The sequence below is a fragment of the Cetorhinus maximus genome, chromosome 1 (assembly GCF_964194155.1).
Source record: "Cetorhinus maximus chromosome 1, sCetMax3.hap1.1, whole genome shotgun sequence".
NCBI lineage: Eukaryota > Metazoa > Chordata > Chondrichthyes > Lamniformes > Cetorhinidae > Cetorhinus > Cetorhinus maximus.
Genome location: NC_135879.1, coordinates 140,674,793 through 140,701,121, shown reverse-complemented (window position 1 = coordinate 140,701,121; position 26,329 = coordinate 140,674,793). Strand labels below are relative to the sequence as shown.

At 42.2% G+C, this 26,329-nt stretch overlaps 1 protein-coding gene across 3 annotated transcripts in view; it reads right to left on the bottom strand.

Annotated features, from left to right (window-relative positions):
• Nucleotides 1–12,780: 12,780 nt before the first annotated feature.
• LOC144683896 (ubiquitin-protein ligase E3A-like) overlaps nt 12,781–26,329 on the bottom strand; it is a 53,002-nt gene continuing 39,453 nt past the window's right edge. For 2 of the 3 annotated variants that reach the window (XM_078547454.1, XM_078547467.1), the window contains exons 8-10: nt 23,499–23,572; nt 21,710–21,853; nt 12,781–14,579 (exon numbers count right to left, since the gene is read on the bottom strand). In XM_078547454.1, coding sequence (XP_078403580.1) covers nt 14,459–14,579; nt 21,710–21,853; nt 23,499–23,572 — 339 coding nt within the window. In that variant the 3' untranslated portion in view covers nt 12,781–14,458. The remainder of the gene's footprint in view (nt 14,580–21,709; nt 21,854–23,498; nt 23,573–26,329) is intronic. The other variant, XR_013577362.1, reaches the window with a different exon arrangement.

Sequence of the window (26,329 nt, the reverse complement as noted above, 5' to 3'; positions counted from 1 at the left end):
AGTGCCAATGCCACACAGAAGAAGTTTGTCATCCAGTGCAGAAAGAGGATGAATGATCAGCCAGGGTAGGGCAACCATCTCATCAATCTAAACTCACAAACTCCCAAGCCCATCACACATTCACTGGCATCTCAACACACTGCCAGCTCAAGGGACATCATCACTCACTATCTCACATGCACCCTCACATCTCCATCTGGCCTCATCTCCACTGGAGACTGCCTCCCTTGCCCTCACCATCTTGAGGCCACTTGCACAGGTCAACATGTGCCCCGACACACACCCTGGGATAACCTGCTTCCCCATTAATGCCCTAACCCTGCAGCCTCTTCCCTTGCCTGAGGCCACTTCTCCCCTTGCCCAAGCAAGCCATAGCCCTGCAGCCGTTGAAAAGCTGCCCCGCCTCACAGCTGGTCTCGTAAGTAGAAACCTGTCTGTGAGCCCCCGGGATGTGGTGCTGCCTGTGAAGCCTGGCGCTGATGACCATGAGTGCTGACCAAAGCAAGGTAAACAAACAAACCTCAAAGTCCCGAGCGAAGTGCAGCTTGCCAGGTGCATGTCGCTTATGTTCAGTTGTGAAACACTTTGGTGTGGTGTCTGGATGATCCAGGGTGGGGGGATAATGCCAGCGAGCTGGGCTTATAATGATATGCAGATGTATTACAATGAAGTTCCTGACGTGCTGCGGTGGGAAACGCGGCCCACTATTCACAGGCGGAGCAGATGATTGCAAACTGGCTTCATGATGGTGTAAATCGGTTTTTGGCCTTCCTGCCATATTGTCTGCTCTCACACACCATGACGCCCAATGCCCTTGTGTTGGCAACTTATACTTTAAACTACAGAACAGAACAGAACCTTCCCTGTTTACTTTTAACATAACTGAAAATCCCATTTCACAACTGTACTTATACTGTTCCTTAGGCAGGCATTCAATTCTCCCAGAACCAGTTCAAAGTGAATCCTTAGCTCCAGAGGGTTTATTTCTGTTCTTTTCCTTTCCCAGCTTAATACCTTTTAACCTTGGCATTGTCTTTCACAGTGAGGGTTTTTCCTGCAGGTTCCCCCTCTAGTGCAAGCTAGGTGAATCTTCCAGCCTTGTTTCAAATCCTGATTAATTTGGCCTTTTCAATCCAAGCGTGAGCTCCCACCCACATTCCTGCATAGTGAACCATAGACATATTTGACTTCTAGCTGCTCTCTCTTTTCCAGATCCTGGCTGACTAACTTGTCTGTGAGATTCAGTGAAATTTTAGGAAATCCTGCAATCCAATCCTTCAATGGTTTCTTAAGAACTCTCCCCATCTCAAAGTCCATCTCCATGGCAGCATGAATCACATGGGCCTTGTATCCAGGTTGAAATGCTGATTGGCCATTCTATAGACCACAACTCTATTGTATAATTGGAAGTAAATGGGCAGTTTAAAGTATAATCATTTATAACCTGACATTCCCAACACCTTTCTGGGACTTTGGAGACTAGGGCCAAAATTTTGAGGTCATTGGGCGGGCATGGCAGGTGGGCCTGGGAGCGATTGGGCCCAGACCGTGATTTCACGCTTCAGGCCAATTAAGGCCTGCCCAGCGTGAAATGTGGCTCCGGGCTGGCCGGGAAGGACCAAGAGAGGGCAGGGGCAGGAGCTTATCGGCCGCCGGGTCCAATGGTGATCTGTCGGCCAGTTTAAAAACGTCCCAGGCAACTCCTGGAAGGCTGCTATGGAAGGACGTCTCCTGTACTCTTGCTATGGATTCGAGTGTAGTTGGACACAGCAGGCAAGAGGGCGGGTTGGGTGGGCACTTGGCCCCCCCACTTTTCTGATGAATGCCTTGCCATCCTCCTGGAGGAGCTGGCAGCCAGGGGGGGACACCCTTGTCCCCAGGGATGGGAGGAGGTGGCCACCACACCTCACCAAGATGGCATGGGAGGAAGTTGCAACAATGGTGAGCAGCCATGATGCGGTACGGAGCATCTGGGTCCAGTGCCAGAAGTGCTTCAATGAGTTGTTGCGCTCAGTAAGGGTGAGTACCATGTTGGCATGGGTCAGTATGCAGAAGTGTTAAGGTGTGGCTGTACCCTCATGGACCTCAGGGATGCTAGAGTCTTAGTGGCAACTGTCAAAGACGTTGGAGCTGGCCAAAGGGGTGAGCCCTGGCCGCTTGGACTGAGTGCCTTGCGGCTCGAGGGCCATGACTTGGATGTGCCCTCCTCAGCTGGGGTTGGCCAGGCTGCAATGGAGCTGCAGGTACAGAGTGGACTAAACAAAGCGTTGTTTCAGGAGAAGATGGCCCACAACAATATTGAAAAGTCGTGGACTGGCAGAGGCCCCGCTAGCCTCCTAATCCTGTCCAGATACGAGCAAGATGCCCAGGAGCTTGAGAGCCAGCATGCGCCCCATGCATCTGGGCGTGCAGCGGCACAGGTGCCACACAAAGGTAAGAGTGCAGTGCACAGAGGTGAGACTTTCGGTTTGTGGAACCATTCTAGTCTAGTGTCTCCTTGAACCTGGAGTTCCCATTGATCATTGGAAGATGAGGACACCGTGATGCAGATCTCCATGGTCTCACCAGGGTGCCTAGCATGCACAATGACGCTGTGTTGACTTTAACTAACAACATGTCTTTGTTCCCCCTTTTAGGTTCGCTAGCAGGCATGCACTCTGCAGACCCCGAAGAGCCACCCCAGACACTGGAGGACCACCGAGCTTCTGTTGCACCTGTGTCACGCCCGCTCTGTAAAGCAGGCACCAGCGCAGATACCAGCATCTCGGTGGGCATTAAATCAGCGGCTAGTATCTTGCTGCACATTGGTGAGGGCACTTCACACTCGCTTGAGGTGCAGGCAGAGGCAGAGTGTGCCCAGGGCACCGCCAGTCAGAGGACTGCTGGAGACCAGGACCATGCGCAGCCAAAGACTCATGATGAGCCTCTGGAGTCGTCTATTAGGCGGCAAATGCTGGGTGTCCAGTGAGATGTACGAGAAGATCTGGTGGAGATCCATGATCTCCGTGATGAAGGAGTCCATGCAGAGCATGAACACTGCATTGACTGTCATGGCCAAGCACACTGCCTCCTCCATTGAGTGGTGACTCTCATGGAGAGGCAGCTCCAGGAACAGAATCAGGGGTCCCTACGGCTGCACTGGGACCTGCAAGCCCTCACACAGGCACTGATCTCAGGTGGTCACTGTCCTGTGGGAGATGGATGAGGCACCCAGTATCCCAGCTAGGTGCCCGTTCATCAATGGTGAGCATGGAGGCCCAGAGCGACCTCACGTTGACACACGACCTGCCTGCGGGCTCCCCGCATGCTGCTCTGGATCAGGGCAGCAGCTCCTCCACCCCTCTGCCAGTGGCTTGGCATCTGATGTGGCTGCAGCGACTGGGGAGATGCCAGCCGTGGCACTGGCCACTCCCTCCCAGGCGGAGCCAGCACAGGCTCCACTGGCCAGAGGACGACCACTAAAGTCATCAAGGCCAACAAGACAACAAAGTCAGCAGGCTGCCTCCAATGCCGGTGCCAGCGAGGGGAGGGTGGCAGGGGGGTGGGGGGTGTGGGGGGTGGGGGTGGTGGTCACCAAGATGTAGCACTCACAAATGTAATTTAAGGGAACCATGAACACAAGGGGGACAGGTCATTGATGATTTTATGTTCATTTGTGTTGACTTTATGTATACTGGTCTAGAGTTGAAGACCGGGAACATTTATGTAAATATTATTGAACAGTCAGAGTGAAATAAATTGTGTTTTTGTCATAATGACCTGAGTATGCTTCACTTCTTTGTTTCATTGGTACAAGGAACGCCAGTATGTAATGCAGGATGTGGGGGGTCTGGACTTAATTGCACAGGCACTGTGTGTTCTTTGTGTTCAAATGAAAGTCCTTTCAGACATCCGGGATGGAGGCGGCAGCCCTGGCATGCAGGTGAAGCTGATCTTTGGTAGCCTTGTTGATGGAGCGTTGGATCAAAGCGTCTCTGCCTCCTGCAGGTCTGGCTCCATGCCCTCAGCGTTCTCACCGTGCCTATCTTTGGACTCATCATCTGTGGCCAGTGCAGCAGCATCAAGATCCTCTCCCTCCAGTGGGTCCCCCTTTACCAGTGCCAGATCAAGGAGAGATGGAGAGCTTAGCATGTAACCACTATCAGTGACACCTGCGCTGTGGGGTGTTGTACTGCTCCACCTGAACGGTCCAGGCATCGGAAGCGCATCTTGAGAAGACCTACGGTCCTCTCTCTCATCGCCCTTATGGAGACATGACTCATTGTAACGCTTCTCTGCCTCTGTTCTTGGGTGGTGGAGAGGCGTCATGATCCACCTTGTCAACGGATAGCCCTTGTCACCCAGCAGCCATCCATCCAGTCGGGCTACAGCACTGAAGAGCCTCGGCACCTGGGCATGTCTCAGGATGTACTCATCATGGGAGCTTCCAGGTATCTTGCACAGAGTTGCAAAATCCACATCCTGTGGTCACACACTATCTGCACGTTCATGGAGTGGAATCCCTTCCTGTTGATGAAGGCACCGGGCTCACCTGCTGGTGCCTTGATAGCCACATGTGTGCAGCCTATTGTACCCTGGACGCGGGGGAACACAGCAAATGCTGCAAAGTCTTTGGCTCGCTCAGTCTGGCTGGCTTCGTCCGTACAGTAAAGAATAAAGGTCAGTACTCACCTGAACAGAGCTTTTGTCACCAGCTTGATGCAACTGTGGACAGCTGATTGGGAGACTCCACACAGATCCCCCACTGACCCCTGGAAACAGCCAGTGGCACAGAGGTTGGGGGCCGCTGTGACCTTCAGAGCCACTGGCATGGGGTGTCCACCCACACAGTCACAGCTGATCTCAGGCCCAATTATCCAGCAAATGGAGGTGACGGTCGCCCTTGAGAGCTGCATTGCACCTCAGATATATTGAGATAGCTGCATCACTGCCTGTAAACTCTGGCAGCAGTATAGGGGCGTCTTCTGCAGCGCCTTCTGCCTTGGACTTCCTGCTGGCCCTGTGCCCCTTGTACCTGCGCCTCTCCTCCCACAAGTCTCTACCCTGGAAGCTATATAGGGACACATGGCCTCCTCTCCCTTCTGCCCCTCTCTTCCTTCTCAGAGAAGGTGCCTCCAGCGCAGGCACAATCCCCATTACCAGGGTAATGGGAGGCTGTCTGATACCTGGAAGGGTCCACATGGTCTGAATCCTCTGGGGGCCTTCCAGACACCAATAAGTCCTGAAATGAAGCCTGGAAATGCTAAGAATGAAGCCCAGAAGAGAGATGACACTGCCAAGTATCAATAAGCAACCAGCAGCAAACTATCTCCAAAACTACTCACTACTCACACTGGCAATGCTGCTGACCCTTTTTATCCCAGCCATGGATGAGGTTTTTGAAAATATTGGCTGGCCATCTGCACATTTTGCCCTTGCGACAGTGTAAAATCGCACGGGCAAGGAAAACGTGCCATCAGTTGGACTGTTGAGGGCATTAAGTGGCCTATTAATTAATGGCGGCCACAGCTCCAGCACCTGTGTGCGCCCACAGATCAAAATATCGTGTGAGTGCATGATGACGTTCGGATGCTCACCCGACGTCATTGCGTGCAATTTTACGCCCTATCAGGTTAAGTATGCGCCCGCCCGCGGGATATAAAATTCTGCCCGAGCAGTGTAACCACTGTGAACACAGATGCTGCTGCCATTCTCTTTAAGTATGAACACCTTACACCTTCTTTCTAGCAAAATACTAGGGCCTCATTTTAATCTTTAACAGCCACATCACCCAAGCCTGTTTTCGGGCAGATTTTAGAATAGGTCACATGACACCCTTCATTTTCAATTTTTTCAAATTTTCAATTTTTTTATTCTTTCATGGGATTTGGGCTTCGTTGCCAAGTCCAACATTTGTTACCAATCCCTAATTGCCCATGAGAAGGCAGTGGTGAGCCACCTTCTTGAAACACAGCAATCCGTCTGGTACAGGTACATCTGCAGTGCTGTTAGGAAGTGAGTTCTAAAGTGTTGATCCAGTGGCAGTGAAGGAACGCTGATATAGTTCCAAGTCCCGATGGTGTGTGGCTTGTAGGGAACTTACAGGTGGTGGTGTTCCCATGCATCTGCTATCCTCGCTCTAAGTAGTAGAGGGTTTTGAATGTGCTGTCGAAGGAGGCTTGGTCAGTTGCTGCAGTGCATCTTGTATATGATATACACTGCTGCCACTTTGCACTGGTGGTAGGGTTGTCAACTGTAATTAAATTTATTCCTGGAGTTTTCATCACATGACTTGCCCCCACGATCCAGATATTATTTGGCCAAAATATCCATTCTTGTGATGCACTGCCTTCCTATGCCAATTGGAAAACGAAAATACTCATTACCTAATTGGATTATGCTTGCTATCAGTCAGATAGCCTTTTCCTCCCTCCATTTTCAATATTTTTATAAAAGTGGTCAAGTGAAATGTTCAAAGAAAATGACAAAAAAAAATCCTTTTTTAATGTCCCTATGATTTTTCTCCAAGATTACACACAGCAGTTTCCTGGAGATTGATCTTCAATTCTGAGAGACTCCAGACCAATCCTTGAGGGTTGGCAATCCTAGTTGGTGGTGAAAGGCGTGATTGTTTAAATTGGCAGGCGGGGTGCCACACAACCAGGTTGCTTTGACCTGGATGGTGTCAAGCTTCTTGAGTGTTGTTGGAGCCACCCATCCAAGCAAGCGGAGAGTATTCCTTCGCATTCCTGATTTGTGCCTTGTAGATGGTGGACAGACTTTGGATAGACAGGAGATGAGTTATCTGCCGCAGAATTCCCAGCCTCTGACCTACTCTTATAGCCACAGTATTTGTATGACTGGTCCAGTTCAGTTTCTGGTCAATGGTGACCTTCAGAGAATGTTGATAGTGCAGGATTCAGCAATGGTAACGCAATTGAATGTCATGAGGAGATGGCTAGATTCTCTCTTGTTGGAGATGGTCATTTTGCAAAGGTCACTTGCCACTTATCAGTCCAAGCCTTCCTGCATATGGACACGGACTGCTTCAGTATCTGATGAATTGTGAATGGTGCTGAACATTGTACAATCGTCAGTGAACAGCCCCACTTCTAACCTTATAATGGAAAGTCATTGATGAAGCAGCTGAATATGGTTAGGTCATTTAATATGTTGAAAATCTTTTGCATGTTTGCACATCCCATCTACATTTCTGTCATACTTTTGTGTTGACTTTCCTTCATAAATTTCTACACCCACCTTTATAATAAAATTGCCTCTAAATTAATTACACCCTCTGACCAGTGATGGCACTATAATGCCTCAAGTTTGTCTCTCCCAGGTCATCAGTCTACTGCAGAAAAATTTCAATGTTCTAACCAACTTTACTTCTGTTTTCCAACCTCGTCTTAAGTTTTCCTATTTCCCAATAAATAATAGAGTATTATATAATAAGGGTGGACTATATGATCTTAAAATGGCACGTGAATTGTGTGAGCTCGTCCAACTATCTCCTGCTATCTAAGCCCGCTTCACATGAAAACTTGTCTTGACTTCTTGTGTCCATTGGTGATTGGCTAGGATAATATTAAAATGCTTCTATATGGTGCACATCTTAACCACAAATGTCACTTCCTGTAACACTGTTACAGCAACATTTTGTAATTGGAAAATCATGTTAACATTTTATAATTGGAAAAAACCTTATCTAAGCAGTTGCTTGTAATAGTTTGTGAACTAATCAATTCATTTAAAATGCATTTTGAATAAAATTCAATTTCAACTAAAATTTCTAATATATGATTGAAACACCAAAAATTAATATTTCACAATAACACAATTACATTTATTAATTGAACAGTCTGATGTCTTTTAATATCTTCATTAAATAATTTATAAGGAAATTCACAAGAGTTAGTGGAACTGAGGTTTGAAACTGAGCTTTATTTTAGGCAAGTGATTTAACAAATGCTGGTTACTATTGTGAATTTTTCAAGCAATATCTATGATCAATAGGAGTAGTGATTAATAGTAATGTGATCTTGCTTTAGCAAAAAAAGATTGCTTTTTGATGGCTATCTTGCTTTTAAAGTCACTTTCCTCTTTATTTGGTTGCGTATTCAGCCAAAATTTGTTCTGAACCATTTTTGAGTCTTACGGGGCTGTTATTAAATCTGAGAAATCATATAAATATTTACTATTTATAGGGAGATTCACAAGAGTTAGTGGAACTGAGGTTTGAAACTGAGATTTATTTTAGGCAAGTGATTTAACAAATGCTGGTTACTATTGTGAATTTTTCAAGCAATATCTATGATCAATAGGAGTAGAGCCCTGCAGAACCACAATCGAAACAGCCTTCCAGTCACAAAAAAAACTGCTAACCATAATCCTTCACTTCCAGCCACTGAGTCAGTCTTGGATTCAACTTGCCATGTGCTTGTAGATACTATGAACGTATAATTTTCTGACCATTTTGGCAAGTGGGACCTTGTCAAAAAGCCTTGTTAAAATCAACCTGGGCTACATCAAACGCAATTCTGTCATCAACGGTGCTATTTCCTCAAAAGATTTTGATCAGTTAGTCTGATACGAATTTCCCTTAATAAATCCATGCTGACTGTCCTTGATTAATCTTTACCTTTCTAAATAATGACTCATACTATCTGAGCTTTTCCCCAATAATCTGCCCACCACAAAGATTAAACTGACTGATCTGAAATAGCTTGGTTTATTCCTTCTCTCTTTTAAAACATTACAATGCTAGCACTCCTATAGCACCACACTTGTAGCCAGAAGGATTGAAAAAAAATGATGGTCAAAGCTTCCACTATTTCTGAGTCACACGGACTTGAAACAGTAAATCTGTTTCTTTCTCCACAGAGGCTGCCAGACCTGCTGAGTTTTCCAGCATTTTTTGTTTTTATTCCACTATTTCTTTCCTTTCTTCCCTTTGCAGCCTGGGATACATTTCATCCAGCAGCATTAATTTATTGATTTATGCAAAATATCTTTATATTTCCCCTGTTTATCCCATCCAATATTTCATACTCCTCAAATACAATGTCTATGTCATCCCCTCTTCTGTGAAAACAGATGCAAAGTATTCATTAAGAACTATGCCCACATCTTGCACCTCCATAGACAAATTACATTTTTGGTCTCTAAGAGGCCCTACACTTTCCTTGGTCATCCTCTTGCTCTTTATGCATTTATAAAATATCTTTGGGTTTTCCTTGATTTTACTCGCCAATATTTTTCATGTTCTCTTTGCTTTGCTACTTGCCATTTAATTTCACCACTGCACTTTGTGTAGAACTCTAGGCTTTGCGAAGTATTGATCTTTTGGTATCTGGTATAAGCCTTTTTTAACCTTTTCATACTCTATTATGCTCTTTGACATCCAAGGCAATCTAGATTTGGGATCACATATTTGTTCTGAACCTTTTTTGTCTCCTCCTTGAATGTCTCGCACTGCTCTTACACTGAGTCATCTTCAAGTAGCTATTTTCAGTCAACTTTTGCTAAATCACATCTCAGGTAGTGGCCTTTCCCCAATTTAAAATTGTTTCCTTAGTTCTGTTGAAGAGTCATACGGACTCGAAACGTTAACTGTGTTCCTCTCCGCAGATGCTGTCAGACCTGCTGAGTTTTTCCAGGTATTTTTGTTTTTATTTTAAAATTTGTACTCTTGGTCTATATTTATCTTTTTCTATAGCTACTCTAAATCTAACTGAGTTATGATTACTACTACTACTAAAATGTTCTCCTACTGATGCCTGTTCCACCTGCCCAGATTCATTCCCTAAAACCAAGTCCAGAACTGCTCCGTCTCTTGTTGGGCTAGTTATGTACTGGTTATAAAAAGTTTTTAAATTTTAAATTTTTAAATGTGCAAATACTTAAGGTTGTCACTTGGAAATAAAGCAATGTTAAATGTATATTTCAGGTCCTTTACAGTCAAATAGCAAGAAGCACAGAAATATTGATTGACAGTGGAGATGGGATATTGCAGTTCTCCTCTCCTGCTTCAATATGCTAGTGTAGTAAATTAAAATTTCTATATCTTTAAAATAGTGAAGCAAAGGTTGTACTGAGTCAGGAATGAGACACGCAGGCTAAAGCTGAAACAAAAGTTGAAAAGCGGAAGCAGACCGAAGCATATCTGTATATTGGGTGGTGCAGGAGTGCTTTTGTTTTCACTCACATTTTGGAAATTATGAGCATTGGTGCAGTTGATGAATTGGCTTAAATTTGTGAAAACAGATCAAAAACAAACTGGGGTTGATACAAGGATTATATCCCTTGAACTAGGCACCTGCAAACTACAAATCTGTATACTATAGAAGTGAAACTGATGATGAGAGATCACTGACAAATGTTCCCACTAACTTGTGTGCAGGTCGCGCAGTAGCCTGGTAGGTACCATGCAATCCTGTTCCATTTAAATGCTGCATGTGCACAGCTGCAAAGGAAAAAAATAAAGGCACTGCATATTGAAAAGCTTGTTGCGCACAACAAAACATTTTTCAAGGGAATTATATTCCCTCATCCTCCTCTAGCTCAAAGACACATTGGTCACTTCAATCATAGCAATTCTGGCTGGATATCTGCTAACTGAACACCAACCAGGAATTGAATTGGAGAATTCCTTATATGGCTTGCCATAACACAGTGGTCTACCAATTGCGCTAATAAAATTGTAGCTTTTTACATTTTACATGCTGGCCACAACTGCAGAAGTTTGAGGGAAATGCGCAAACAATCAATTCTGCCTCAGGAAGACGGGATGTATAAGGTTCATGTGCTCTGATTGCACTCCTACATTCAATCTCCTGCCATTGCTGATTCAGCAGTAGTATGTAGAGTGCATGCCTCAGATCTTGTACTTGCTCAGGTGCTACGCTTTACAATGTCAGCGATCATGGCTTTCCAACATTCATGGTCCTTGATAGCAGCCAATATTTTGGTGTTCTCAAATCTTATACCTGTTCTGCTCAAACTGTCAAGTGTATTTCCTCCTTTGTCTCCCTCTTGCTTCCCTCAATTTTACCAGTTATACCAAATGTTCTAGTTTCTGTCTCCTAAGCATATGCCCAAATAATTAACAAAACAAAAACAGAATTACCTGGAAAAACTCAGCAAGTCTGGCAGCATCGGCGGAGAAGAAATCAGTTAACGTTTCGAGCCTTCATGGCCCTTCGGCAGAACTGCAGCATAGTTTCAACAAGCCACCACCTTCAACACCTCTTTGATCCTTTTGTCTGTGACATCTTTTGATTATCTGCTCACACCACACCCTCAATGTGTCTCTTCCCCCACCCACCCCACCCCCCCCACCCCCCCACCCACCTTAAACCAATTTATATTTCTCCCTTGTTGAAACTATGCTGCAGTTCTGCCGAAGGGCCATGAAGGCTCGAAACGTTAACTGATTTCTTCTCCGCCGATGCTGCCAGACTTGCTGAGTTTTTCCAGGTAATTCTGTTTTTGTTTTGTTTTGGATTTCCAGCATCCACAGTAGCTTTTAGCTTTTTGTTTTTGCCCAAATAATTAGTTGTATCCTGATCACGTTCAAAAGTTCTTCTCATGTGCCTGCTTTCCTCAAAACTTCCTCAGTAGTTGTGTTATCCAACTAATCCTTGTGTTTCAGAAACCCCATTTCTGTTGCCTTTATTTTCCATTGTCATGCTTATATTCCAACTTCCACATCAATATAACATTCACCAGATATAGCATTTTAGTACTCTCCTTCTGCTTTCCATAGATATGTTTTTATTTCTAAAGAGGTCTGATATTTTCCTGAAGGCTTGTTTTGCAACTGTTTTCGATCTTCCTGATGTCTTGATCACTTTTCCCATCAGATGATATTAGGCTATTCTATTTGTTTTATTTCCTTTGATTTTACTGTTATTTTGCATCTGGATGTAATCCTTTCCTTTGATATTAACATGCACACCGTTTTGCTGCAGTTTAATCACAATCCATCTGTTAGTTTATTATCTAAGAGTCTTTGAAGACTTTCCTCTATCTGCCAAAATTACTGTCCCATCCACATATCTCAGATTATTTACATTCTGTCCTGGTAACTGACAGATGTCTTATAAACATTTCACTGTAAAGACTGAAATGAGCTGGAGACAGAACACAAATTTGTTGCACTCCTCTTTTTACAGCTATCCATTCACTGTATTCATTGTATTGTTTGGTCCCAGTATAAGTTCTGAAGCAGCCTTATATCTTTCCTTTCTATGTCCAAGTACACCCAAGCATTTCAACATTGGTTCATGCCTCACTCTGTCAAATGGCTTGGGTGTAATTTATAAAACTAGATATACACTTTTTGGACTTCTACTACTCTCTCCATTAACATTCTTAACATAAATGTTGCATTCTTTGTTCCTTGTCCTTCAATTAACACATTGTTCTTCTGATGCCTCTGGTCTAATTCTGTTTCATGCCCTCATCACGAGTCTTAGAATGATTTTGATTATGTGGCCGATCGTTCTAACAAGTTCACATTCTGTTGCACTTGGTCTTTTCTTGTGTCTTGGACGAAAGCCACCGAGTTCCAGAATCATGTTTTTCAGGGTCTAAACCCTCAGCTACGTTTGTTGGGGTGCATTCAGCTGTCAAAGGTTCAATTATCCAGGTTAATTTTTTTTCTGATGTCAAAGATAGGAGAGAAAAAAGTACAACTCTCAGTCTGTGATAAAGTCAAACAGTGCAGCATACCCTAGTTTCTTCCCTCTCCCCACTTTTATCAGGAGTAATTTAAAGAAGACAGGATGAACATAAATGCCAGATGCTACACTACTCCATTTTAATTCAAACATTACAGATCAATACTCAATTTTAAACATACCCCAATCGAGTACTGTGTCTACATAATAACTTTACATCCTGCTCTCCATTTTATTTGTACATTAAATACAACTTTGCATTGAGAGACATGATTCTCATTTTATTAGTGGACAAAGGTCAACAGATCCAAATAATTTCTTTTAAGTCACAATATTTTTATGTTTTATCATACAATACACCATTGTATTTACTATGAAACAAGATTAGTTACATGCACTAGAGGCCCTCCTTAGTTAAGTGGCTTGATACTTGTGTGAATGCATATCTCCTTCAGGAAATAGCAGAAAAATCAAGTATAAAAATAGAGAAGAAAATAACTGCCATCCCTCAATATATCTGAGGAAATTAGGTAGGAAAAACCTTGAGGTACAGGAAGACTGGCAGCAGTTTGGTTTAAAAGAACGCCTTCAGTAATGATCACATTACCACCACTTCTTCATTAGGCTGGAAGAAGCATTTCCCCCAAAATTCTCACCTACATAAAATGGCCAAATACCCTTACCTTGTCATATTCTTTTGTTTCTTTTTGAGGTGGGGGGGGAAGAAGTGAAGGTGTAAGAAGGGTGACAAAAGTCTTCTGTGCAGAGATTTACATCATTCACTCTTTTTATAAACTGATTTTGGGATATAATGATAAAATTAACCTACATCTCTGACTTAGCAATTAAGTAACTGCATTGAAGGCCAGTAATATTTAAATTAGGAAATACTGGAACAAGCGTTTTCAGATTTTGGTAGGTTCATTGCTTGTGTCATCAGCACATAGCTTACATCAAACTGTACTATGCTTAAGGGTATCTCCATTTTAAAATTAAAAATTTAAATCCATGGAAAAAAAAGAGAAAAACAGAGCTGAATTTTATAGACCACCCACAGCAGGAAAAGCAAGTGAGTGGACCCTTAAATTAGGGCATGTGCCATCGGCTGTGTGCCCACCACACGAGAGTTGTTTGCCCTCCCCCACCCCACCATACCATAATTTTATGAGCATCAGATGAGGTGCTTGCCTGTGGCACAATTGAGGCCCTTAAGTGGGCAACTACTGCCCAGTTAAGGGTCTTGTTCCACTACTGTTCTGATTTAACAGGTGGCGGGAGAGGCTGGTGCTCAACATGCCAGAGACCCCCACCTCAGCCTTGTCCCTCCAAGTCCACCCATTCCCTGCTTTGCCCAACATGCCCCCAATCCACTCACTGGGGTCTGATCCCAGAGAGACATATGGATGTACCTGAATGTTCATGTTCGTCATTGAATGCCACCTCCTTGACCTACCTGCAGCACTAGCAGTGGCCACTGCTCCTCCTATTGGCCTGCAGCTTTATGAGGTGGGACCTTTTCATGAAGACAGACGGATGTCCCAGCTCATACTGATTAAAGGGTTGTTGCCTGAAAAATTAAGGCAAGGCGACGAACTAAGCAGAGAACGGCTCGCTACCAACATTTACACTGGGGTGTGAGAAGCCTGCCCTCAGCATTTAATTCAGCCCATAATGTTTAATATAATAATGTGGCTTTCCAACTCAACATATAAACTGACTAATCTATATTTTAGATGGAGATTTTGCATCTTCATTTGAGTTTGGTTTATGAGGCTACTTGCATTGCCACAAGTTAATTACAGCATGCCAAAGCCCTTTGAGTATGTGATTGCCTTAAGGAGTCTTTCCTTGAGCTTGTCCTTGCTGGAGTAGTCTGGAAGCAGCAGTACATTGAAGCAAGTATGTGTTGTTGGTAGCCTGTTAGGGAAAAAAAACAGCCATGAACACAAAGTCATTGATTCCAAGTTCTTAGACATGTATACTTTTAATATTTAAAAAAGCCACATCTCAAAATAAATCAAAATGTTTTTAGTGGAGATCATAAACCTAAGCAAAACATTACTTGTTGCCTTACTCACTCTTCTCTCCTTATACCATGATCCAGTTGCTACAAAAGAACTTGCATCTACGTAAGCACTTTACACTAGCTCACAATGTCCCAAAGTGCCATTTAGCCAATGAATTACTTTTGAAGTGCTGTTACTGATGTTATACAGGGAAATATAGCAGCCAATTTGTGCACATCTTGTCCCACAACAATTAAATAAATGACCAAATAATCTATTTTAGTGATGTTGGTTAAGAGATAAATGTTGATCAGGATACACTATGAAACACAGTCTGTTGGTATGGCACAAGGCTTGTCCAGGTGAGCACAATGAGGGACAAGAGCAGCAAAACAAAATTACTTCTAGAAATCAACCAGTGGTAAATGGAAAGCCGCACATTTCTTGAAACAAGGCTAGACAAAAATCCAATGTTGCTTTGAAATGCCTTTGATCTTATTTACATCAATGATTTTCATTTTGAATCTTCAGTAAACAGAAGAAACCTCTAGCTAATCATTTGCAAGATAAATTCTACCAGTGGATTTGAATCTCACACAACATACAGGCAGTGGTGGGCAATCATTTGTTGTCCCCTGTATTTAGTCAGAGCACTCAGTTTAGTGTGCCATTAGGTGTTTACAATAACACCACCTAGAATTTTGGAATCTACCTAAATAAATATAATAGATGAGGAAGGAACAGAAAACAATTACAAGCCATTGTATGGGAAAGGAAACAGCCTGGAATGTTAAAACTAAAGCTGCTGACCCCCCTAAAGGCTGCTACTTTGACCTATCTTTCAGAAAAAAAAGGAATAATTCAAAATTACTGTGAATTATCATACAACCAATTCTTACAGCAGCAGGATTAATATAATGACTTCCTCCACAGGAGGATTAAATTCACATGTATCACTAACATGATGAAAAAACTCAGGCCAGTTTGAAACAAAATCAAAACTAGTAGCAAGGTATGAATTTATATACCTTTGTTACATTACCACATAAATCATCAAATATGCTGTACTGCCATAAGAGTAGACTGCACAACTTGTAAATTGGATACAAGCGAGACAAGTCTGAGTGCAAGAAACAAATTCAGTTTTTTAATTCCATGTGTGCACTGCGTTTTTTTGTACAATTTAAAATAAATCAACCTTCTTCGGCAGTAGCATGCGAGTCCAATATGACTTTTGCAGAATATAAAGCAGCATCCTAGAGTGTTAAACAGCAGCACTTCCAATTTAGAATATGCATGGCATCATCAGCTGGCTTATGCTCCATGGCTGGTTAGAAAATATGGGAGGATTGGCTTTATTAAATCTTATCTTAATTCTGTGAATTTAAGTCAAAAATGAAGCGTCAATGAATAGAGAACGAGGTGAAGGGCAAAAGCTGATAATTGCCTGCATTTACAAAATATAAAGAACCTGTCTTTGAAAATTTAAATGAAACACACTTTTAATAGTCATGGAGGAGGTTAAGATTTCATGATCTAACCATTGCACTGAAAGATAAATTATTTGAGGAGAGCTACTGAATATACCATGGAATGAGAAGACTGTGAACTTGTCCCAATATTCTGCTGTCTATTGCTCCCAATCAACCTACCCTAACCTAAAAATTTACAAGTTCTTCCAATTCCCCTGAAAAAAAATTGAAGTTTGAAACAGATATATCCCCTAGTTAGCTGCTGTCCAAGTCCTTTTTCCTCCTCCTCCCTAATGTGCTTAGCTAGAGAAGAGATGTCAGGCTGGGGACATGGATTATTTGGACCCAGGGATTAGTGCCCGATACTGCTCTTAACCCACAATTTATCTGGATTCAGAAACAATGCAGTTTTGTCAAATTCACAGACAATGCTAAGCCAGGGTGGAGAGACTGAACAGTTAAGTCACTGAAGAATCTACAGAATAACAGAGAATTTTGTTCCCAAATCATTAAAAATATGGCAGATGAAATTCGATGTGCTAAATGCAAGGTATAACACATTGCAAGGTAAAATAGGAATCACATCGATACAATGAATGGTGTTAAATGACCCAGGGGAAAGGCCGAAAGTTAAGATTACAGTGAAAGATGTAAATTAGGGGCATCCAAGGGACTCTGGTGTCCTTATTTTTAAAATGACCATTGTACGTACAGCAAACTAGATGAACCAAATACTCAGGGATTGGCTGCGGCATTAGCTAGCCTCATCCTCACCTGGTGCCATAGCTAATTCTGGAACCTTATTGGCAGAATATGATTTCAGTTCATTTTCCGTTTGTTGAGCTTCCTAGTTCAATGCTATCCCAAGGTCCTTCTCCTTTGAGAAAGGGTTGGCCCGATACTGACAAATGGTGTACATTGATAGCCTGAAAAGGATGAGCTTGTCGTTGTCAGGCCAGAGTTCCTGGCAGATCCCAGACAAATTTGGGGCAGGGTGTGGGAATATGGTGGGTTGGGGTGCAGGGGCAGAAGTTATTATCTACCTAAAACCTGTCCAGGACCCTTCCCTCCTTGTGTTGGAGGGGCTAATGTTTGGAGTGTTTAGGAACAGGTAGTATGTTGTTAACAGCTCATCAGGACCTGAAGTGCTGGTGGAATAGGGCTTTCAACTGTGGCTGGAGGCATTCCTGGGGGTTTGATCACATGATATTGGGCCTCCCGACTTCTACAAATGTTTTTTGAACCTACCTGATAAAGGTCGAGTCCCCTGCTACTGAGAATCTTTGTGGTTTTGCGCCTGCAGCTGTTCTGAGAGAAGTTTCAAGAACTAGGTCATCTGAGAACAGGTGAAGAGGAAAATCCAAGGGTGGGGAAAAAGAGGAACCAATTCTCTCCATCTCTCTCACCAAGCCCCACTACCCTCATTCCCTAGTCTCTCACTGTTGACAATTCAGCAGCCCCTCCAGCCTGACTCCCTACCCTGTGAAATCAGGGCCCAATTCCTAACACTCAGCCTGACCAGCAGTTCCCAGCTTTTGTGTAAAGGAGATTTCTTTACCCAGCATCTATAATGGCAATGAAACCTCTCTATCTCTGCGTGACAGCTAGGCAAGCATTCAATCCCAGACATTAAGCATTTTTACTGCCACTGCAAATGCTCAATAAAGCAATCTCCATAACAGAAAGACTGCTATTTTCTCAACAGCTGCCACCTCAAAATTCCAGACAAGTGGGTAAGTTGTAAGCTGACTTAGTACAGCAAAGGCTGTCTGTAGTTCATTATCTGCGAGGGTCTGTGGTTTCAAAGTGCAGTTTGTATATAATAAAATGAAACTTATTTAGGGCTGTCAGTGAGTGTCAGCTTTTTGGGAGTATATATTGGTACAGATTTCAACATACTAAGAGGTGCAGTTATTAGGAGGAGTCAAAATCCAATGTATCAAATTATATTGCCAAAATCAATGGTGTGCAAGTCTGAGGCTGCCTTTACACACTATTTACATACTGCTACAGTAAAGTGATTCCCATTTGCTATGATGTTAAAAGGTGTGTAAAGAGGATCAAGGGTTAATGCTGGATCAAATCAATCTGCAGGTCAAAATTTGGTGGTTTGAGACATGAACTGCAGACCTTAGATCACATTACAAATATAATCTGTTCAGATTTCAAAAGGCAGAGTATTGCAGGACAAGGTTAGCACTCTACCAGGGAGAAATAAATTGAAATACTATGGAAGACCCTTGCAAAATTGGCTCTCTCTCTTGGGGATAATGGTAAAAAGCATTTTAATCTTCTAAATTTACCAAATTGTCCCATGTACATGCATAAAAATGCAAATAACCAGTCAAACTCTGTGTACAACCCAGTCCTGGAAGTGCCAGTTAAACTTGGCTCCCTGAGCCTGAAATATACTTCAGAGTTATTTGTCCACATTTGGTATGGACAGATTTTGGAGGTCATCATGGTCAAACATGGAATACTCTGGTAAGTCTGGGTCTTGATCACAGTTCAGTCCTGGTCAGAGGCATAAAATGCAATTTTCAAAATTTCTCTCTTATTGTAGACAGTAATTTCACATGACCACACGTACCCTGTTCCCCAGATGCAAACACTGGCTAAGAACTTTACTAGCAAGGTACGAGTGTTTCCCCAATATGCCTGACTTTGGAAGTATCCTTACTAAAGAAAAACAATTCAGTTACATTACTACAATGAAACCACGACAGCTCTCAGTCCTCAGATCAAATGGTCTACAACCTCGTTATGACATAATCTTCGTTAACCTTGAGCTCCATTATCCAATTTCCTCCTCTCCTGAAAGTAATGCTACATGTTTGTATATGGCTCGCTGGGTGCTAGCAGCTCTTTACTGTTTTTCTAAAGGCAGCAATTTTATGTGTGGAGCTAGACTGTGAATGTGCTTCTATGGGGGACATTAGTTAAATAGGCTTCACTCATCTTCTGACTGGCACTGATATTCAACTTCTGGATGGGATCACTAGATTGCTATCACTAGAGAGGTTGAGTAGGTTGGGCCTGTACTCATTGGAGTTGAGAAGAATGAGAGGCAGCCTTATTGAAACATAAGATTCTTGGGGGGCTTGACAGGGTAGATGCTGAGAGGTTGTCTCCCCTTGTGGGAGAGCCTAGGGCCAGGGGACAAAGTAATGGGTCATCCATTTAAAACAGAGATGAGGGGAATTTCTTCTCTCAGAAGTTAGTTATTCTGTGGAACTCTTTACCGCAGAGGGCTGTAGAAGCTGGGTCGTTAAGTATATTCAAGGGGAACATAGACAGATTTTTAATCAGTAAGGGAATCAAGGGTTAAGGGGAAAAGGCAGGAAAGTGGAGTTGAGGATTATCAGATCGGCTATGATCTCATTGAATGGCGGAGCAGAGTCGATGGGCCAAATGGCCTACTTCTGCTCCTACGTCTTATGGTCCTACGGTCTTTGGGAGTGGCAAACCTGTTAGCTAACTCTGGAACATTTAGGATGATTTTAGTGCTCCCAGTTAATCCGTAAAGAACAAGAGCTGGAAAGTCAGGGCTTTCCTGTACTATATGGTTCACCACCATGCCAACTTAGCTGTGTGTACATATTGATAATTGCATCTTTGCTTGTATAATCTTGCTGAATTTTATTTTTGATTCTATTCATTCATGGCATGTGGGCTTGGCTGGCTGGGCCAGCATTTATTGCCATCCCTAGCTGTCTTTGAGAAGGTGGTGGTGCGCTGCCTTCTTGAACCGCTGCAGTCCATGTGGTGTAGGTACACCCACAGTGCTATTAGGGAGGGAGTTCCAGGATTTTGACCTAGCAACAGCGAAGGAACGGCGATATATTTCCAAGTCAGGATGGTGAGTGACTTGGAGGGGCTCTTCCAGGTGGCGATGTTCCCATCTATCTGCTGCCCATGTCCTTCTAGATGGTTGTAGTCGTGGGTTGGAAGATGCTGCCTTAGGAGCCTTGGTGAATTCCTTCAGTGCATCTTGCAGATGGTACACACTGCTGCTACTGTGCGTCAGTGGTGGAGGGAGTGAATGTGGTGCCACTCAAGCAGCTGCTTTGTCCTGGACAGTGTCAAGCTTCTTGAGTGTTGTGGGAGCTGCACTCATTCAGGCAAGTGGGGAGTATTCCATCACACTCTTAACTCGTGCCTTTTCCCCCAAACAAGAATCAGGACAAGCTGTAATTTAGTCTTGGGTACAACTGAAGACAGGGCAAAGAAGGTTGCCTGCTACTGACTGTAAATAGAAAAAAACACTTGAAGAAACTATTTTTCTCCCACTAGATTTCAATTCTGGATGTATCAATTCAAAGAAAAAGAACTGGAGGCCGCAGCCTCAGGGCTTGTGTTTGAGAACTTCGGTGATTTTAAGTAAACAGCTGTTCAAAGCACTGACATCGCCGTGTAAGAAGTGAACATATAACAAGTGCAGTAAAAACTAAGTTACAACACTTCAGCATTTGTTAGTACAGAACATTCTGTACTACCAAATGACTAATTGCATATTTCAGTATTTTTAGTAGGACGCTCTGGAGATTTTAAACACATTCCATCAAATCTGATCAGTAAAGATAGTGACATAATGGATGGTGTTTGTTCAGATTAACAGGACCTACCCTTAGTTCTAATCAACAATAATATTTAAGGATTGCAGTTAGATGCAAGGAAATGTCTCAGATTGCAAAAAATTAAACCACATCAGTGCAAAATATGCTCTATGGATAGTGTTGCTGAATGTCTTGGAGTTGGGCGTATTGATTTTCAACTAGTTCCAGACAAGTAACTACTGTATTTGAAATAGCATTAACAACATTTTCAATTGTGCCATTCATTTGAGAATTTAACTAACCAAAAATTTCAGAAACCAAGGAGTCTGTTTTGCTTTCTAATTTAAAAAAAGAAATCACAGATAAAGTATTAAATTCCTCTGCTAATCAGAGCCAGCTTCCAAGTTTTTCAGCTGGGTTGCCAAATGGTAGCAGAACACACTACATTTTGAAAGAGGCAGTTATCTTACAAACTACATGCCTGGTTGGTCAATATGAGATATTAATTGATGGGCAAGAGGAGGTCTGGAGTTCAAAGAGTCTTGTGTGTAACGTAGATGCTCAGTCTGGCATATGTGTAGAGTTAAGGATGTTGGACACTTATTTAGGACATCTCAAGCATATTGTGCATTCGTGTTCAAAAAAATCAGGGGAAACTTATTTTCCAAAATGTGGTAAAAACGTGGAACTCATTACCACATTGAACGATTGAGGTGAATAGCATAAATTTATTTAAGGGGAAACTAGGTAAATACTTGAGGGAGAAAGGTACTGATAGGGTTAGATGAAAAGGCATGGGAGGTGATTTGCGTGGACATAAACGTCAGCATAGATCAGTTGGCCTGTTTCAGTGTTGTAGATTGAATATAATTCGATGCAAGCATCCCAGTCAAAAAAGAAACTTGCATCCCTCCAACTAAGTTATTTGCATTGCTTATTTTCATATACAGAGTTCAATAAGCAGCTATAAAAGAACAAACCAATCACAGGAAAAATATTAGCCTAAAACATACCTGTCTGAATCTGGTCCGTTCTTGGTAATGATCAACTTAATTTTGCCAAGGCCACCGACAGGAGCCCGGTCAGAGCCTGTGGTGAATTGCAGAAACTGACGCTTCTGTTCTTCTGGGAGACTGTGGGTTATTCCCCAGAAATCTCTAGAAAAGTGTTCAGGAGGGAAAGAGATCAGACAAAAAAAAACATTTGTAATATTAAGTTGATATTAGCAATTTTAATCAACTTTTTGTGCTGTCCAAGCTTTCGGATATTTTGTGTGCTAATTGCTAGAATTCATTTCACTCTTGCTACACTTACTGTATTAATTTTGAGCTCACTGTGAGTTGGATTAATATGGGATAAAATTAAGCAAAATATACAATCCATATTTTAAGCAGGTCCATGCTTTGACCTATTAAAGTGCTGATTCTATCTCACAAAGTGATTTTAATATTAAGAAGAACCATTTAAAAAGAAAAGCAAGGACAATACTGCTGGTCTACTTTAATTTAAAATAAAAATTTATTTCAGAAACAGATGAATTTTCCAGGGGGCAGATTGCCTAATTTCCTTCCTGCTGTGCAAATACAAGACAAAAGAAAATCCTGTCCCCAGGGAGCAGTGGAGGCTGGGCCATTGAATATATTAAAGACTGAGTTAGATAGATTTTTGATCGGCAAGGGAGTCGAGGGGCAACAGCGAAGTCGAGTTATGAACATATGAACAAGGAGCCATTCAGCCCCTCAAGCCTGTTCTGCCATTTAATAAGATCATGGCTAATCTGATAGCAACCTGAAATCTGCATTCCGCTTTCCAACGATAACCTATCACCCCCTTGCTTACAAAGAATCTATCCACCTCTAGCTTAAAAATATTCTAAGGCTCTGCTTCCACCATCTTTTCAGGAAGAGAGCTCCAAAGACACTCAACCGTCAGTAAAAAAATTTCACCTCATCTCTGTTTTTAATGGGCAGCCCTTGATTTTTAAACAGTGACCCCTAGTTCTAGATTCTTCCACAAGAGGAAACATCCTCTCCACATCCACCCTTTCAAGACCCCTCAGGATCTTATATGTTTCAATCAAGCCGCCTCTTACTCTTCCAAACTCCAGTGGATACAAGCCTAGTCTATCCAACTTTTCCTCATAAGACAACCCATCCATTCCAGTTATTAGTCTGGTAAACTTTCTCTAAACCACTTCCAATGAATTTACATCCTACCTTAAATAAGGTGGCCAATACTGTACACAGTGCTCCAAATGTGGTCTCACCAATGCCCTGTACAACTGAAACCTCCCCACTTTTATATTCAGTTCCCCTCGCAATAAATGATAACATTCTATTAGCTTTCCTAATTACTTGCTGTTGAGGTCACAACCAGGTCAGCCATGAATTATCAAATGATGAAGCAGGCTTGAGGGGCCAAATGGCCTACCCGTGCTCCTAATTCTTGTGTGTTGAGATGCTACCACAGCAACAAATTACATGACTTGCAGCAACATTCTTTCATTTGTAATAGTCCGACTGAACGCCACTGAAAATGCAACACCAGAATCTAATCTTGAAAAGCATTACTGCATCATGTTATGTCGAGTATGTAAAAAAATTACGAGATTCATATTTGACACCAAAGAGCATTATAATTTTTTATATATATATATATATATATGACACACAGTATCTATTTAGTCTGCTACATTCTTTCTAAGGATGGAATTAAAAGCCAATGAAGAAAGGTGCTTAGACATTGGATGTGGGAAATGCAGCAAGTGGCATACCAGTGTGAGCACAAAGACCAAACAAATACCTCACTATCCTAGATTCCTTTGTGAATCCTCCATCATACTCTGTGGCCTCTTCAAGTGCATGAAAATCCAGATTCTGGAAAGTAATGGAACCGTAGATTATAAGCATCATCTAGACTGCCATGTAAATCTGCTATAGGAAACAGAGACAGAAGCCTGACTGCTTTACAAGGGTACAAGAAAGTACACAGAAGAGAAGATAGGAATGATTAAGACAACGGGAGAAACCAAAGACACCGAGAGATAGAATTTTGAAAAGGTTTTGAAGGTAGAGGGATTGGTAGCAAGGGAATGTAGTTTGGGCATCCAATCATCTGACTTAGTGGAACTGTGCCAAGGGACAATGCTGATCCATTTCTGAGGTTAGATGGAAAATCAGCAGTAATCCAGAGAGCAGATGGTGGGAGCAGGACATGAGGCTGGAGAAATTTACTGAGCTAAAATAGTACGAAAGAACAAGAGAATTTGAAAATGAGGATAAAGACATTAGAATTTACTGTATTGAATATATTCAATAGAGGCACAGTGAACAAGTGCAGCTTGGCACCAATGAGGAAATGGGTGCGTTGCACTTTGAGAAAGGCATGTGGGTCGCAGTTCCAGATTAACTTAAGTTTACGCAAAGGGTCATTAGCAATTGTGACATAACTGCTAGTTAATGATTTTGTATGTAAGTACTGTTAGTATCAATACTATAGCATTATAATCTCAGTTCTACATTCACTAGTTTTTACGAGTTGAGGATGAAAGGAAATCAGCAAATTTTATACAATAAAAATGAATGTCCCTTGGCACAGTTTTCACTAAGCCATATGATGCGTTTTTTTTATATAAAGGACAGGAACGTTGCACAATGTAAAATAGAATGTAGGTCCCTATCCTTTTAAGGTTAGATGCAATTGCTCTGCTTTCTTGAAATGAATGTCAGGCTCACTTAGAGATCACGTTACAAGTTAGGCTGCTGGCTTTGTTTGATGGCCCAGTCAATTAAAAAGTTTAAAAAAGTTATGTTAAGAGAATGTGCTAAAAATATAGTATTTTAAAGTTGACTGTATTTGTGAGAATGTAGGCTGCTTGCAGGAGGTAGAACGAGCATGGTATTGCAATTCCAAATACCACTGTTTTAAAGTCCTAACTTTTATATTCAGGAAGTCCTTGCGTAATGTTGTCCTGCATGTCATTTTACGTCAATGTTGATCTTCAATACCTGCATTCGCATTATGTTGCTGTTGTTTTGCATTAACATTGCCATATGCCTGGACATACCTGCATAGCTCCCATATTGAGCCTGCAAGAGCTGGCTCACGGGTGAGGTGGGGAGCGGCCATCGTTGGTGGTTATGAGCCTCAGACAGATAGGAATCACCTCACGTTTTTATTTGTGCTGGGCCAAGCTGTACTGTCCTGTAGTGGGTCTCCTGAGGTCCTTTTAAAGACCACTGTTCAAACCTTGTACAGTATAGACAAGTGGATTGTGCACTGCGCCATTTTGTGAGCCACGCAAAACTGCAATTATTTCCTGTAGCCATCTTGGTTATCTTGAATTGTTGTGGTATTATTTGTTAATTCTATTCATTGAATTCATTCATAATGCGCCAAAATAGAGTCAGTGATTATGAAGTGCTTTCTGCTGAGAAAAGGCAGCAAAAACAGTTACATTTCAAAGAGAGAAACAGAGTTAACGTTTCAAGTCGCACGACTCTTCTTCACTCTGAAGAGTCGTGCGGACTCGAAACATTAACTGTATTTCTCTGTCCATAGATGCTGTCAGACCCGAGTTTTTCCAGCATTTTCTGGTTTTATTTCATATTTCCGGCATCTGCAGCATTTTGTTTTTACATTTCAAATGAAATTAGATAATATAAAGCACTCTGAAACAGATGAACATGCAGTGGATATTGCTAGTGCTCTTCGCTTGCCAACAGCAATGTTGAGAACAATTATTAAAAACACTGATAAAGGAGTTTGGTATATTAACAACCCTTTTGGCTGCTGTTAGATTAATCAGAGTGGAATTATGATGAACATGGAAAGACTGCTAACCATTTGGATTGAACACCAGACTCAACACACATGCTTCAATTTAATCCTTATTCAAAAGGATAGGAGTTTGTATAATAATCATATGGTGAAACTTCAAACATAGAACCATGGTTCTGGGTAGTTTGCATGGTATAAAAAAACATGCTAACTCACACAACAAGTTTGTTAATAATAATGTTATTGTAAGTGGGGAAGTTGTCAGTGCCGTTGATAAAGCCGCTGAATCCTTCACTAAAACATTAAGTGACATCATTCAGGAAGGTGGATACACTCAACAAGTGCCTAATGTGGATGAGACCAGTTTATTCTGAAATAGGATTCTTTCCAGAAAAAAAACATGGCAGGCTTTAAAGCAACAAAGGATCGTCGCACATAGCTGCTTGGTGGAAATGGAGCAGCTGATTTTAAAGTGAAGCTGATGCTTGTGTACTATTCCCATACACCTACAGTAATGAAGGGTTATTCAAAGGACAAGCTACATGTTGTGTGGAGGGAAAATAAGGCAGCATGGGTAACTCGAGCAATTTTTGAGAACTGGTTTACATCCTACTTTTGTCCAGCTGTCAAGGATTATTGTTCAGCAAATAATTTTGCCAATAAATTAGTACTCCTCCAGGGCAATCCTCCTAGGCAATTCCCCTGGCCATCCTATGGCTCTTGATGGCCTCAGTGACAATGTCAACATAGAAACAAGGAGGAGTAGGCCATTCGGCCCTTCGACCCTGCTCCGCCATTCAATATGATCATGGCTGATCTTCTATCTCAAAGCTATATTCCCACTTTCTCTCCAT